Source organism: Bufo gargarizans, chromosome 6 (assembly GCF_014858855.1).
Source record: "Bufo gargarizans isolate SCDJY-AF-19 chromosome 6, ASM1485885v1, whole genome shotgun sequence".
Taxonomy (NCBI): domain Eukaryota; kingdom Metazoa; phylum Chordata; class Amphibia; order Anura; family Bufonidae; genus Bufo; species Bufo gargarizans.
Window position 1 is genome coordinate 24,040,016 of NC_058085.1, and position 14,431 is coordinate 24,054,446.

Genomic DNA, 14,431 nt, shown 5'->3' on the forward strand with positions numbered 1-14,431 from the left:
TTATTCATGGCTGTGTTTTTGGGCAAAATTGTGAGTGAGCCCACTCCCTTGGATGAGAAGCGACCCCACACATGAATGGTCTCGGGATGCTTTACTGTTGGCATGACACAGGACTGATGGTAGCGCTCACCTTTTCTTCTCCGGACAAGCCTTTTTCCTGATGCCCCAAACAATCGGAAAGAGGCTTCATCGGAGAATATGACTTTGCCCCAGTCCGCAGCAGTCCATTCACCATATTTTCTGCAGAAGATCAATCTGTCCCTGATGTGTTTTTTTTTTTTAGAGAAGTGGCTTCTTTGCTGCCCTTCTTGACACCAGGCCATCTTCCAAAAGTCATTGCCTAACTCTGCGTGCAGATGCGCTCACACCTGCCTGCTGCCATTCCCGAGCAAGATCTGCACTGGTGGCACTCCGATCCCGCAGCTGAATCCTCTTTAGGAGATGATCCTGGCGCTTGCTGGGCTTTCTTGGACGCCCTGAAGCCTTCTTAACAAGAATTGAACCTCTTTCCTTGAAGTTCTTGATGATCCTATAAATTGTTGATTGAGGTGCAATCTTAGTAGCCACAATATCCTTGCCTGTGAAGCCATTTTTATGCAACGCAATGATGGCTGCACGCGTTTCTTTGCAGGTCACCATGGTTAACAATGGAAGAACAATGATTTCAAGAATCACCCTCCTTTTAACAGGTCAAGTCTGCCATTTTAACCCAATCAGCCTGACATAACGTTCTCCAGCCTTGTGCTCGTCAACATTCTCACCTGAGTTAACAAGACGATTACTGAAATGATCTCAGCAGGTCCTTTAATGACAGCAATGAAATGCAGTGGAAAGTTTTTTTTAGGATTAAGTTAATTTTTATGGCAAAGAAGGACTATGCAATTCATCTGATCACTCTTCATAACATTCTGGAGTATATTCAAATTGCTATAAAAAAAAAACTTAAGCAGCAACTTTTCCAATTTCCAATATTTATGTAATTCTCAAAACTTTTGGCCACGACTGTACATAGTAATGCCTACAAAAAAAGTTATTACTTTACATTCCCCATATGTCTACTTCATGTTTGGATCCATTTGGGAATGATATTTTATTTTTGGGGGATGTTACAAGGCTTAGAAGTTTAGAAGCAAATCTTGAAATTTTTCTGAAATTTTCAAAAACCCACTTTTTAGGGACCAGTTCAGGTCTGAAGTCACTTTGTGAGGCTTACATAATAGAAACCACCCAAAAATTACCCATTCTAGAAACTACACCCCTCAAGGTATTCAAAACTGATTTTTACAAACTTTGTTAACCCTTTAGGTGTTGCACAAGAGTTATTGGCAAATGGAGATGAAATTTGAGAATTTCAATTTTTGGGCAAATTTTCCATTTTAATCAATTTTTTCCAGTAACAAAGCAAGGGTTAACAGCCGTAGAGGAAAAGGTGCGCCGTATGGTTTTTGGAAGGCATATTTTGCTAGACTTTTTTTTTTTTACACCATGTCCCATTTGAAGCCCCCCTGATGCACCCCTAGAGTAGAAACTCCATAAAAGTGACCCCATCTAAGAAACGACACCCCTCAAGGTATTCAAAACTGATTTTACAAACTTTGTTAACCCTTTAGGTGTTCCACAAGATTTAATGAAAAATAGAGATACAATTTCAAAATTTCACTGTTTTGGCAGATTTTCCATTTTAATAATTTTTTTCCAGTTACAAAGCAAGGGTTAACAGCCAAACAAAACTCAATATTTATGGCTCTGATTCTGTAGTTTACAGAAACACCCCATATGTGGTAGTAAACTGCTGTACGGGCACACGGCAGGGTGAAGAAGGAAAGGAATGGCATACGGTTTTGGAAGGCAGATTTTGCTGGACCGTTTATTTTGACACAATGTCCCATTTGAAGCCCCCCTGATGCACCCCTAGAGTAGCAACTCCAAAAAAGTGACCTCATTTTAGAAACTATGGGATAGGGTGGCAGTATTGTTGGTACTAGTTTAGGGTACATATGATTTTTGGTTGCTCTATATTACACTTTTTGTGAGGCAAGAAAGTAGAAACAAGAAATAGCTGTTTTGGCACAGTTTTTATTTTTTGTTATTTTCAACATTCATCTGACAGGTTAGATCATGTAATATTTTTATAGAGCAGGTTGTCACGGACGCGGCGATAAAAAAAAATAGTATACATATTGGGTATTTATGTAAGTTTTAAACAATGATTTCATTTTTGAAACAAAAAAAAAAATCATGTTTTAGTGTCTCCATAGTCTGAGAGCCATAGTTTTTTCAGTTTTTGGGCAAAAATCTTGGGTAGGGTATGATTTTTGTGGGATGAGATGACGGTTTGATTGGCACTATTTTGGGGTGCGTATGACTTTTTGATCTCTTGCTATTACACTTTTTGTGATGTAAGGTGACAAAAAATAGCTTTTTTTTTACGGTATTCACCTGAGGGGTTAGGTCATGTAATATTTTTATAGAGCAGGTTATTACGGACGCAGCGATACCTAATATGTATACTTTTTTATTTATGTCAGTTTTACACAATTATTTAATTTTTGAAACAAAAACAAAAAAAATCAAGTTTTAGTGTCTCTATATTCTGAGAGCCATAGTTTTTTTCAGTTTTTGGGCGATTATCTTAGGTAGGGTCTCATTTTTTGTGGGATGAGGTGACGGTCTGATTGGTACTATTTTGGCGTACATACGACTTTTTTGATCACTTTTATTACCTTTTTTGGGAACTAAGGTGGGCAAAATTTCAATTTCATCATAGTATATTTTTTATTTTTATGGCGTTCACCGTTCGAGTAAAGTAACATGACCGTTTTATAGATCAGGTCGTTACGGATGCAGTGATATCAAACATGTGTAGGGAATTTTATTTTTTTCATTTTTAAATCAGTGATAAAATGTGCTTTTTTATTTTTACTTTTTTTTCTACCCTAGACCCACTTGGTTCTTGAAGATCCAGTGGGTCTGATGTCTGTATAATACAGTACAGTACACTATATAGTGTATTGTACTGTATTTTACTTACTCTTTGTCTGAACAGATCTATGCCTTTAGCACAGATCTGTTCAGCACCATGGACAGCAGGATGCCCGAGAAGGCATCCTGTTGCCATGGGAACCTTCCCCGTCTGCCACAACTGAGCAGACGGGGAAGGGGAAGGAGGGGAGCTCCCTCCTTCTGTGACCCCATCCTGTCTGGGGGCTGCAAAGGCACAGCAGCCCCCCGATAGGAGAGGGAGGGAGCTCCCTGACTGTTAACCCTTTACATTCCGCGGTCCGTACGGACCGTGGTATGGAAAGGGTTAAACGGCTGACATCACAGCACAGATGTCAGCCGTTCATACTAGAGTGTCAGCAATGTGCTGACACTCTGGTATACCCACTGGACACCAATGAATATTGAAGAGGAGGCGGGCGGGGGATCGCGATCCCGCCTCCCGCACCGCCCACACTGCCTGCAACCCCCCCCGCACCACCCGCCGGCATAATAATCATTCAGCGGTGCAGGTGGGGGTGTGAAAAATCGATATTTTCGGCATTTTAAAGTTTCTGATCCCCGCGGTCAGGGACCGTGGGGATCAGAAACTGCAGAAGGCACAGCAAACAGCTTTGCTGCGATCGCCGACATGGGGGGGGGGTCACATGCACAATCATTTGAGCAGGCACCGGGTTCAAATCACCGCCTGCCGGGCGGCGGTGATCGGAACCATACATGACGTACCAGTACTTCATGTGTCCTTAAGTACCAGGACAACATGGCGTACTGGTACGTCATGTGTCCTGAAGAAATTAAAATACAAGGAAAAAAATGTAATATGTAAAAGACAAATAAAAGCAGCCAAACTAGAGACAGAGAGAGATTCATTGCCAAAGACTAAAACTAACCCTAAAATTTTCTTCAATTATATAAATGGTAAAAAGTATAAATTTGAACGTGTCGGCCCTTTACAGAGCAATGCGGGGGGAGTTGCAGAGAGCGATGAGGAAAAAGCTAATATTTTCTTCTCCACTGTATTCACTGAAAAAAATAAACCGTCAGATGAAATTTAGAATGTAAAAGTAAATTCCCCATTTAAAGTCTGACCCACGAAGAAGTACAGCGGCGTCTTAAAAAGATTAAAATGGACAAATTGCTGGGATCATATGGCACACACCACAATATTCTAAGGGAATTAAGTAATGTCATAGCCAGACCCTTATTTCCGATATTTAAGGACTCTACAGGTGAAACTCAAAAAATTTGAATATCGTGCAAAAGTTCATTTAATTCAATAATGCAACTTAAAATTAGAATTTTGTGAAAAGGTTCAATATTCTAGGGTCAAAGTGTCACACTTTAGTCAGCTAATTAATCCACACCCCCTGAGCAAAGGGTACCTCAAAATTGTGACTTTGGGGTTTTCATAAGCTGTAAGTGTACTTTCACACTAGCGTTTTGTTTTCTGGTGTTGCGTTCCATCACAGGAGCTCAATACTGGGAAAAAAAATGATCGGTTTTATCCTAATGCATTCTGAAAGGAGAGAATTTTGTTCAGGATGCATCAGTTCAGTCCCTCTTACGTTTTTTGGACGGAGAGAATACTGCAGCATGCTGCAGTTTTCGCTCCAGCCAAAAATACTGAACACTTGCCGGAATGCTGGATCCGGCTTTAATTTACATTGACGTTTATTAGTCCTGGATCCGGCATTAGATGTTCCAGCAAAATGGATCCGGCTTGCCTTTAAATCTTTGAAAAAAATAAATACCGGATCCGTTTTTCCGGATGACACCGGAGAGAAGGATCCGGTATTTCAATGCATTTGTCAGACGGATCCGCATCCGGATCCGTCTGACAAATGCCATCAGTTTGCGTCCGGATCCTCTGCTGCAAGTGCGAAAGTACCGTAAGCCATAATTATCCAAATTGTAACATAGGCTTGAAATATCTCGCTTTGCATGTAATGAGTCTATCTCATATGTTAGTTTCACCTTTCAAGTTGCATTACTGAAATAAATGAACTTTGCACAATATTCTCATTTTTTCTAGTTTCACCTGTATACTAGCAGGGGGTGTTCCACAGGATTGGCACAAAGCAAATGTGGTGCCAATATTTAAAAAGGGTCCAAAAACAGAGCCCAGATACTATAGGCCGGTAAGTGTAACATCTGTTGTGGGTAAACTGTTTGAAGGTTATTCTAAGAGATGCTATCTTGGAGCACCTCAATGAAAATAAGCAAATAATGCCATATCAGCATGGCTTTGTGAGGGATCGGTCATGTCAAACTAATCTAATCAGTTTCTATGAGGAGGTAAGTTCTAGACTTGACAGCGGCGAATCAATGGATGTCGTGTATCTGGACTTCTCCAAAGCATTTGACATTGTACCGCATAAAAGGTTAGTATATAAAATGAGAATGCTCGGACTGGGAGAAAAATGTCTGCATGTGGGCAACTGGCTCAGTGATAGAAAACAGAGGGTGGTTATTAACGGTACACACTCAGATTGGGTCACTGTCACTAGTGGAGCACCTCAGGGGTCAGTATTGGGCCCTATTCTCTTCAATATATTTATTAATGATCTTGTAGAAGGCTTGCATAGTAAAGTATAAATTTTCACAGATGACACTAAACTGTGTAACGTAATTAACACTGAAGAGGACAGTATACTGCTACAGAGCGATCTGAATAGGTTGGAGTCTTGGGCAGATAAGGTTTAACACTGACAAATGTAAGGTTATGCACATGGAAAGGAATAATTCAAGTCACCCGTACATACTAAATGGTAACACACTGGGTAACACTGACATGGAAAAGGACCTAGGAATTTAGGTGAACATCCAACTAAGCAGTAGAAACCAGTGTCAGGCAGCTGCTGCCAGGGGCAATTAGATAATGGGTTGCATCAAAAAGGGGCATAGATGCCCGTGATGAGAACATAGTCCTACCACTTTATAAGTCAGTAGTCAGACCACACATGGAGTACTGTGTACAGTTCTGGGCTCCTGTGAACAAGGAAACATAGCAGAGCTGAAGAGGTTTCAGAGGAGGGCAACTAAAGTAATAACTGGAATGGGTGGACTACAGTACCCTGAAAGATTATCAAAATTAGGGATATTCACTTTAGAAAAAAGACGACTAGAGGGCAGATCTAATAACTATGTATAAATATATCAGGGGTCAGTACAGAGATCTATCCCATCATCTATTTATCCTCAGGACTGTGACGAGGTGACATCCTCTGCATCTGGAGGAAAGAAGGTTTGTACACAAACATAGAAGAGGATTCTTTACGGTAAGAGCAGTGAGACTATGGAACTCTCTGCCTGAGGAGGTGGTGATGGTGAGTTCACTAAAAGAGTTTCAAGAGGGGCTTGGATGTATTTCTGGAGTGTAATAATATTACAGGCTATAGATACTAGAGAGGGGTTGTTGATCCAAGGAGTTATGCTGATTGCATGATTGGAGTCGGAAACAATTTTTTTCCCCCTAAAGTGGGGAAAATTAGCTTCTACCTCACATTTTTTTTTTTTGCCTTCCTCTGGATCAACTTGCAGGATAACAGGCTGAACTGGATGGACAGATGTATTTTTTCGCCTTATAAAGTATGTTACATCCTGTCATTCCACTTGACTGCAAATAACTGGGCATTTACAAGTGTGAATGACGCCCCTTTTTCCATATGTTTGGACACCAGCTCTTGTGGGAATCCAGCTCTATTTTTTGGACTTTCACATATAGGCCCCTGTATTTGCAGTTTTACAGGAATAGAGGGTCCCCATACCCATCACAGGCAGGGTGGTACCTTTCGGAAACTTTTTTATTTTTTTAATTCTCTCTCACCAAACAGTTGTGTTTAGAGGAGATTTATATATATATATATATATATATATATATATAAGCCTTAGTTTCACTTTTAACTGGATCTGTCCTTTGATTACCAATATTCATTCAATACAGGAGACTATGTTTGTTTGGGGAGCTCTCACAGCGGTCCCAATCATCGCTCCAAGCCCTCAGCTACCTCTGGTAACTGAAAGCAAGGCGCTGTTTTATCTCCTTGTAAAAAGAAGTATCTGACGGAATAAAGCCAGTTAGTGACCACCATAAAACCACATATGGGAGGTCACTAACGGGCTAAGCATGAAGATGGCTTCTCTTATATGTGATTTTTTTTATGTTTAACAAGATATGATTTACGGTTGAAACATTTCCCACATTCTGAACATGAAAATGGCTTCTCCCCTGTGTGAATTTTGTGATGTGCATTCAGATTTGATTTACGGTTAAAACATTTCCCACATTCTGAACATGAAAATGGCTTCTCTCCTGTGTGATTTCTCTGATGTACAACAAGACCTGAATTATCCTTAAAACATTTCCCACATTCTGAACATGAAAATGGCTTCTCCCCTGTGTGATTTATCTGATGTACAACAAGACCTGAATTATCCTTAAAACATTTCCCACATTCTGAACATGAAAATGGCTTCTCTGTGTGATTTCTCTGATGTATAACAAGACCTGATTTATCCTTAAAACATTTCCCACATTCTGAACATGAAAATGGCTTCTCCCCTGTGTGAATTCTCTGATGTCCAGAAAAACATGATATCTGCTTAAAACATTTCCCACATTCTAAACATGAAAATGGATTCTCCCCTGTGTGAATTCTCTGATGTGTAACAAGAGCTGATTTATTCTTAAAACATTTCTCACATTCTGAACATGAAAATGGCCTCTCTCCTGTGTGAACTCTCTGATGTCTAACAAGTTCTGATTTCTGATTAAAACATTTCCCACACTCTGAACATGAAAATGCCCTCTCTCCTGTGTGAATTTTCTGATGTCTAACAAGTTCTGATTTCTGATTAAAACATTTCCCACATTCTGAACATGAAAATGCCCTCTCTCCTGTGTGAAATCTCTGATGTTTAAATAGAGATGATTTGTTGTTAAAACATTTCCCACATTCTGAACATGAAAATGGCTTCCCTGTGTGATTTCTCTGATGTATAACAAGAACTGATTTATCCTTAAAACATTTCCCACATTCTGAACATGAAAATGGCTTCTCCCCTGTGTGAATTCTCTGATGTGCAGAAAAACATGATATCTGATTAAAACATTTCCCACATTCTGAACATGTAAATGGCTTCTCTCCTGTGTGAATTCTCTGATGTATAACAAGAGCTGATTTATTCTTAAAACATTTCTCACATTCTGAACATGAAAATGGCCTCTCTCCTGTGTGAACTCTCTGATGTCTAACAAGTTCTGATTTCTGATTAAAACATTTACTACATTCTGAACATGAAAATGGCTTCTCCCCTGTGTGAATTCTCTGATGTACAACAAGAGCTGATTTAAATCTAAAACATTTTTCACATTCTGAACATGAAAATGTATTTCCTCTTACATGAGCTGTTTGATGTTTAGCACCTCTTCCGTGACTTTTATTCTGTGCTACAGTCTGTGATGAATCAGAAGATCGGACCTGTTTAAAAGAATCAAATGATGCATAGTTGCTGTGATTGGATGAGGGTATATCTTGGATATTAGCATGCTCTTCAAATGTATCTCCTGTGATACCACAATCATCTACTTCAAAATCTGAAGATACCAGATGTTTCTCTAAGTTCCTGATACAGTCCTCTGCCAAGAACAAAAGACATTTTATTATTGATGAATAACATTAAAATTGTATTGAAGTTTTATAACTTTTCCAATAAAAAAAAAACAATCCACAGAAATTACAAGACATGGCACAAAATTCAATCATCAATTGACTAAAACAGTGGTGGCCAAACAGACCACAATCTTATAGTAGACCGAGGGGCATAACTAGAAAACGCTGGTTCTCACCTTGAGCAACTTCCCTGCAACCCCCATCCAATCAGTCATTTAAAAGATATATAAATAAAACATTACATAGCGCTGGACAAAAGGTGACAAATCCCCTCTTAGTGCCCCACACATTAGTTATCTCCCCTCAGTGTCCCTTTCGCAGTGGAATTCCCCTTTAGTGCCCTCTTCACAGTACTGATGCTCCTCAAGTGCCCCCACTCAGTAGAATGTCCCTTAGTCTCCCCTTTACATCAGTGAAGCTCCTGTATTGTGAATAAAGTTAAAGTAATACCGAGCACATCATGCTCTTCCAAGCAGCAGGCAAATATCTGGTGTTCAGTGGTGAGACTTTTTTGTATGACCTCTTAAGGCTACATTCACACGTGAAAAAAGGCTATAAAAAACGGACACTTCGTTTTTCATGGCCATTTTTCAACCATTTTTGCATCCCTTTCTTGGTTGTCTGGACGTTTTGCATAAATTTTTAATGGCCATTATTTGAGGATGATTTATATGATTTTTATTAGCTTTTTATTTAATTACCAACCCCTGCAGTATACATAATGTCCCCCAAAGTGGCCCCAGTTAGTAATAATGTTCCCCAGGGTGTACCCTCATCAGTAATAATAAATCATCCACTTGCACGAGTAGAGAAAAGTGGCTCTTCATTTGGTGCTAAAGGACCTACACTCTCAGTGGGATGATGTCACCGCTCCTAAGCCATAATGCTGGGAGAGCATAGTCATGTCATCACATTGGTACCACAGGTCCTTCCGCACTAAGAGAGACTGCCCTGTGTGTGCAAGCGGATAAGGCAATGTATTTTTATTTTAACCCCTAAAAGGCCATTTTCCAGTAGTGTACCCATTTTAAACGGCCATTACATGCATACACTCCTGTCTAAATGGCCATTAAAAATAGTCCCATTGATTTACATGGGGTCCATCTGGCAGTGAAAACGGCCACAAATAGGACATGTCCTATTTTTCCAAACCACTATTCACTCGTCTTAAAAAAAAAAAAAGGCCATGTGAATAGCGCCATTGAGTTGAATTCTTCCTAAAAACAGCTGCGTGCAATTTTTCACTGTTGTGTGAACGTAGTCTTATCCTGCAGCCTTTCCCGATTACACAACTACATATAGCGCCAAAGAATAATCCTGTGACCCGAACATCATCACTGCAGCTAGGACACTGTGCACACCGACGTCTCTCCAAATCTCAGTCCTGTCACTGTCCAGTAAAAAAAAACTGCATGGCCCACACCATAACATCTTCCTTTTTTCATGCATTTATATTAAAGGGTTGTCTCATCAGAGACAATGGGGGCAATTCGTCAGGATATGCCCCTATTGTCTGGTAGGTGCGGGTCCCACCGCTGGGACCCGCACCTAACTCCTAAACGGAGCCCCGAAAGTGGTGGAGTGTGAAATGTGCATGCGCAGCACTGGCTCGGCTATATCAGTCAGGCCCATGGAAGAGAATGGAAACAGTGGCCGGTCATGCACAGTGCGCTCCCATTCACTTCTATGGGGAGAGCGCTTGGTGGTGGCCGGACCAGAGTCCTCCAGCCACCACTTGGGCCCTCTCCGTTCTCGATATAGGTGTGGGTCCCAGAGGTTGGACCTGCACCTATCAGACAATGGGGGCATATCCTAGTGATATGCCCCCATTGTCTCAGATGAGACAACCCCTTTAAGTGCTTGTGACTCATCTATACTGTACACACCAGTATATCACTAGAGAGGAACCAATTTCTGGAAATACATTTCAGGTGTAATTCTGAAGAATCAGTCAGAAGAGAGAACAAATAAATTCAACCAGAATCGAACCTGCTCCTATTGGCCTGATAATCTGTGTATGACTCTCTGGCAGATCTACTCCTTGGCATCAGCTGGAGGTGTGTGACGATGCCACCTGCCACACTGAATACCCTGCACTGGAGGATGGACAAGACAGTACACATATCAAACTGGGCCAGTTCCAGCCATTGTTACAATCCCCCTCCCAAAAGTCTATGGAGTCAGGGGACAGGCTATGTGCAGAAGAAAGGGCACAGTCCAGGTACGACTGAACCCGGTTGTTCAGGCAATGCTTGTCCTTTTGCGGATATGCGTCAGGTTGGCACAGCACTTAAAAAAAAATTCCATCACATTAAGAAAACTAAATTGGCTGCTGCTGCTGTGCCTTCTGGGACTTATTGTAGGGGTAGCACCACCAGAGATGGCAGGAGGTCGCCAGGTTGGAGATGGGACTCCTGGAGAGAAATCCAGATGACAGGTATCAGTAAAACATTCTCCCCTTTTTGCTTTGATTGCAATTATCAAAAATTATGGCTATCCAGTAGTGGTCACTTTGCTTGATGCTAACCACATGCTTGTCAGCATGTAGGCAACCAAGCATGCAGTTTGTCATGCTCACCAGCATGCCTGTGGAACCAGTTCTTTAAGACTCCACTGCAATGGTTGGCCATGGCAAATGTCATCGTCGTCATCATCATTATGAGCATATCTATCATACAGAGTGCCAACCTCCTTCCTTAGCTGTGCCTGGGAAAACTCCATGTCTCCCTGCACCACAAACTTCTCCTCCTCCACTTCCTCCTTTACGCAACTTCGATGAGCTGCTACTGCCTGCGCTCAAAATAACATATGCTCTGCTGTGGTGGTCTCATGCATCATGTAAATCATTAATCTCTTTACACTGCTCATAGCAACTCTTCAGCATATGTAAGGTGGAATTCAAACGGTACAAAGGCAGCCCATTTTGTCACTTCAAGTTCAGAAGGGCCTTTTTAGTCACATAAGAATGGCTGGACAGTCCCCTGGACATGACCAACACCATCTGCAAGCCATGTTACTTTTTCAAAAATTGATGCACCACTAAATTTATGATGTGTGCCATGCAGGGAACATGCGTTATTTCCCCCAAATGAAGTACAGCCACAATGTTTCTGCCATTATCACCAACCACGTTGTCCAGCTGTAGATGGAGGAGAGAAATCCAGCAGGAAACTTGTTGCCTGAGGCAGATTACCAACTGATCTATGTAGCTTCTCTCGCCCAAGCTCATCAGCTATAAAGAGGACCTTTCATGGTACCCCCCGCTGATGCTGCCACCCTGTCTGTTTTTTTTCAAATGTCACACGCCCCAATGTGCCCCCCTGCAGTTTTTCCGTTCAGTATGTTAATACTCAGCGTCGGTACTGGGAGGAGGGGACACCAGGGTTTTTCAATAGGCGTCTCCTTCTCCCTGGCTGTAATTGGATCGTGGCACAGTTCAGGAGAAGGAGACGCCTATTGAGAAACTCTGGCACCTCCTCCTCCCTGTACCGATGCTGAGTATTAAAATACTGAGCGGAAAAATTGCAGGGGAGCACAGCGGGGCGTAGGAGCAACATTTGAAAAAAACAGGCAATGCTTCAGTTTGCAAATATAAAAAGAGAGTAGAAGTGGAAGCAACAATCTGCTCTGTTTTTGTTGGGGATAGGAGGATGTCCATTGAGGAGGACATGGCTAAGCACCTGGTGTAGGGTACCAGATAATCAGCAACTGCAAGCTACAGCATGGTGGCCAAGACCATACAGCAGTTAAAGAAGAAGTTGAGTGCACATGCTCAGCTCCATATCCAGAAATTGTCTTTTCAAAATAGACGTATGTCGTCATGGAGGAGTGGAAGAGGATTCAAGTGGCAACCTGTGGAGCTCTAGTGAACTCCATGCCCATGAGAATTAAGGCAGTGCACGAAAATAATGGTGGCCACACTAAATATTGACACTTTGGGCACAATTTGGCCATTTTCACTTAGGGGTGTACTCACTTTTGTTACCAGCGGTTTAGGCATTAGTGGCAGTGTGCTGAGTTATTTTGAGGGCACAACAACTGTATACACAGTTATACAAGCCGTACACTGACTACTCTACATTGTATCAAAGTGTCAGGTCTTCAGGGTTGTCACATGAAAAGATAGAATAAAATATTTACAAAAATGTGAGGGGTGGACTGACTTTTGTGAGATACTGTAGGTACCAGCAACAGATCTTGACGATTTGCTTGCCCAAATGCATTCAGCATGGCAGAACATTCCTCAGACAATCATTAGTAACCTCATTGGTAGGATGCCAAGGCGTGTAAATGAATGTATTTATGCACGTGGCTCTCATACTCAATAAAGCGAGATGTTTCGCATAATTTGTTTCCGTTTTTTATCATTTACAAATCATTAAAGGGGTTTTCCAAGATTTTCCTCAGCATAGGACATCAATATCAGCGGGGGTCCGGTCCCTGCACCCCCACCAATCAGCTGTCTGAGGAAGCCTCAGTGCTCACCGGAGCTCCAGTTAATACAAAGCCTCCTCACAGCTTACCGGGCACAGTGCCGTCTGTTGAATAGTAGCTGTGCTTGGCATTGCAGCTCAGACCCATTCACTCGAATGGGACTAATCTGTGCCTAGGCCATATGACCGATGAGAGTCAAATTGCATGGCCAGGAAGAGGCCTAAGACCACGCAAAGCACTGTGTCCTCTCCATACATCTGGCCGACAAGGCTGCCGGGAGTTGAATCCGTCTCCGATCTGATATTAATGACCTCTCCTGAGGATGGACTATATGTATCATATACATACTGTATATCACCTATAACGTGGTCACATTTCCATCCATATTTAATTTGAATTTTATCTGAATTAGTGAATATAACGCTGAAAAAACTGACAGAACCTAAAAATGTAACATAAAATTGTATCATCCAGTGAATGAGTAGAATCTTAGAGACCTCTCTGCTTTACTTAGTGGTCACTACTCACCTGGGCGGTTATCTGTAGGAATGTCCTCTGTACTCTGCTCATCACCCCTCACATATGTCTCTGTAGTATTAATATTGTTCAGATCTTCACCCGGATTCACAAGCTGTGAAAGAAATATTGTAGAAGTCATCAGACGGTTAGAGAAGTCGTGTTGAAGGTTTTATATGACCTGAAAAGACGACTGGACAGCAGGAGTTATCTGACCCAAATATCTGCAGGTCTCCTGTATTAGGCCCCTTTCACACGGGCGAGATTTCCGTGCGGGTGCGATGCGTGAGTTAAACGCATTGCACCCGCACTGAATCCTGACCCATTCATTTCTATGGGGCTGTGCACATGAGCGGTGATTTTCACGCAACACTTATGCGTTGCGTGAAAATCGCAGCATGTTCTATATTCAGCGTTTTTCACGTAACGCAGGTCCCATAGAAATGAATGGGGTTGCGTGAAAATCGCAAGCATCCGCAAGCAAGTGCGGATGCGGTGCGATTTCCACGCATGGGTTCTAGGTGACAGTCTATTCACTGTATTATTTTCCCTTATAACATGGTTATAAGGGAAAATAATAGCATTCTGACTACAGAATGCTTAGTATAATAGTGCTGGGAGGGTTAAAAAAAATAAAAAAGTTAACTCACCTTATCCCCATGATCGCCTAGTTCCCGGTCGGTCTCTTCTTTAGCTGTGACTAAAGGACCTGTGGTGATGTCAGATCACATGCTCCATCACCATGGTGATGGACCATGTGATTGGAGCATGTGATCTGACATCACCAAAGGTCATTCAGCCCAAGCCCA

The 14,431-nt window shown here is 41.8% G+C and overlaps 1 protein-coding gene across 1 annotated transcript; it reads right to left on the minus strand.

The window, feature by feature from the left end:
- Positions 1-6,891: 6,891 nt before the first annotated feature.
- Positions 6,892-13,680, minus strand: LOC122940424 (oocyte zinc finger protein XlCOF7.1-like). The gene is made up of 2 exons (XM_044297099.1): positions 13,635-13,680; positions 6,892-8,480 (listed from the first exon to the last, which is right to left on the minus strand). Exons 1-2 carry the CDS (start codon positions 13,674-13,676, stop codon positions 7,143-7,145), a joined length of 1,380 nt encoding a protein of 459 aa, XP_044153034.1. The 5' UTR covers positions 13,677-13,680; the 3' UTR covers positions 6,892-7,142.
- Between the last annotated feature and the right edge of the window lie 751 nt (positions 13,681-14,431).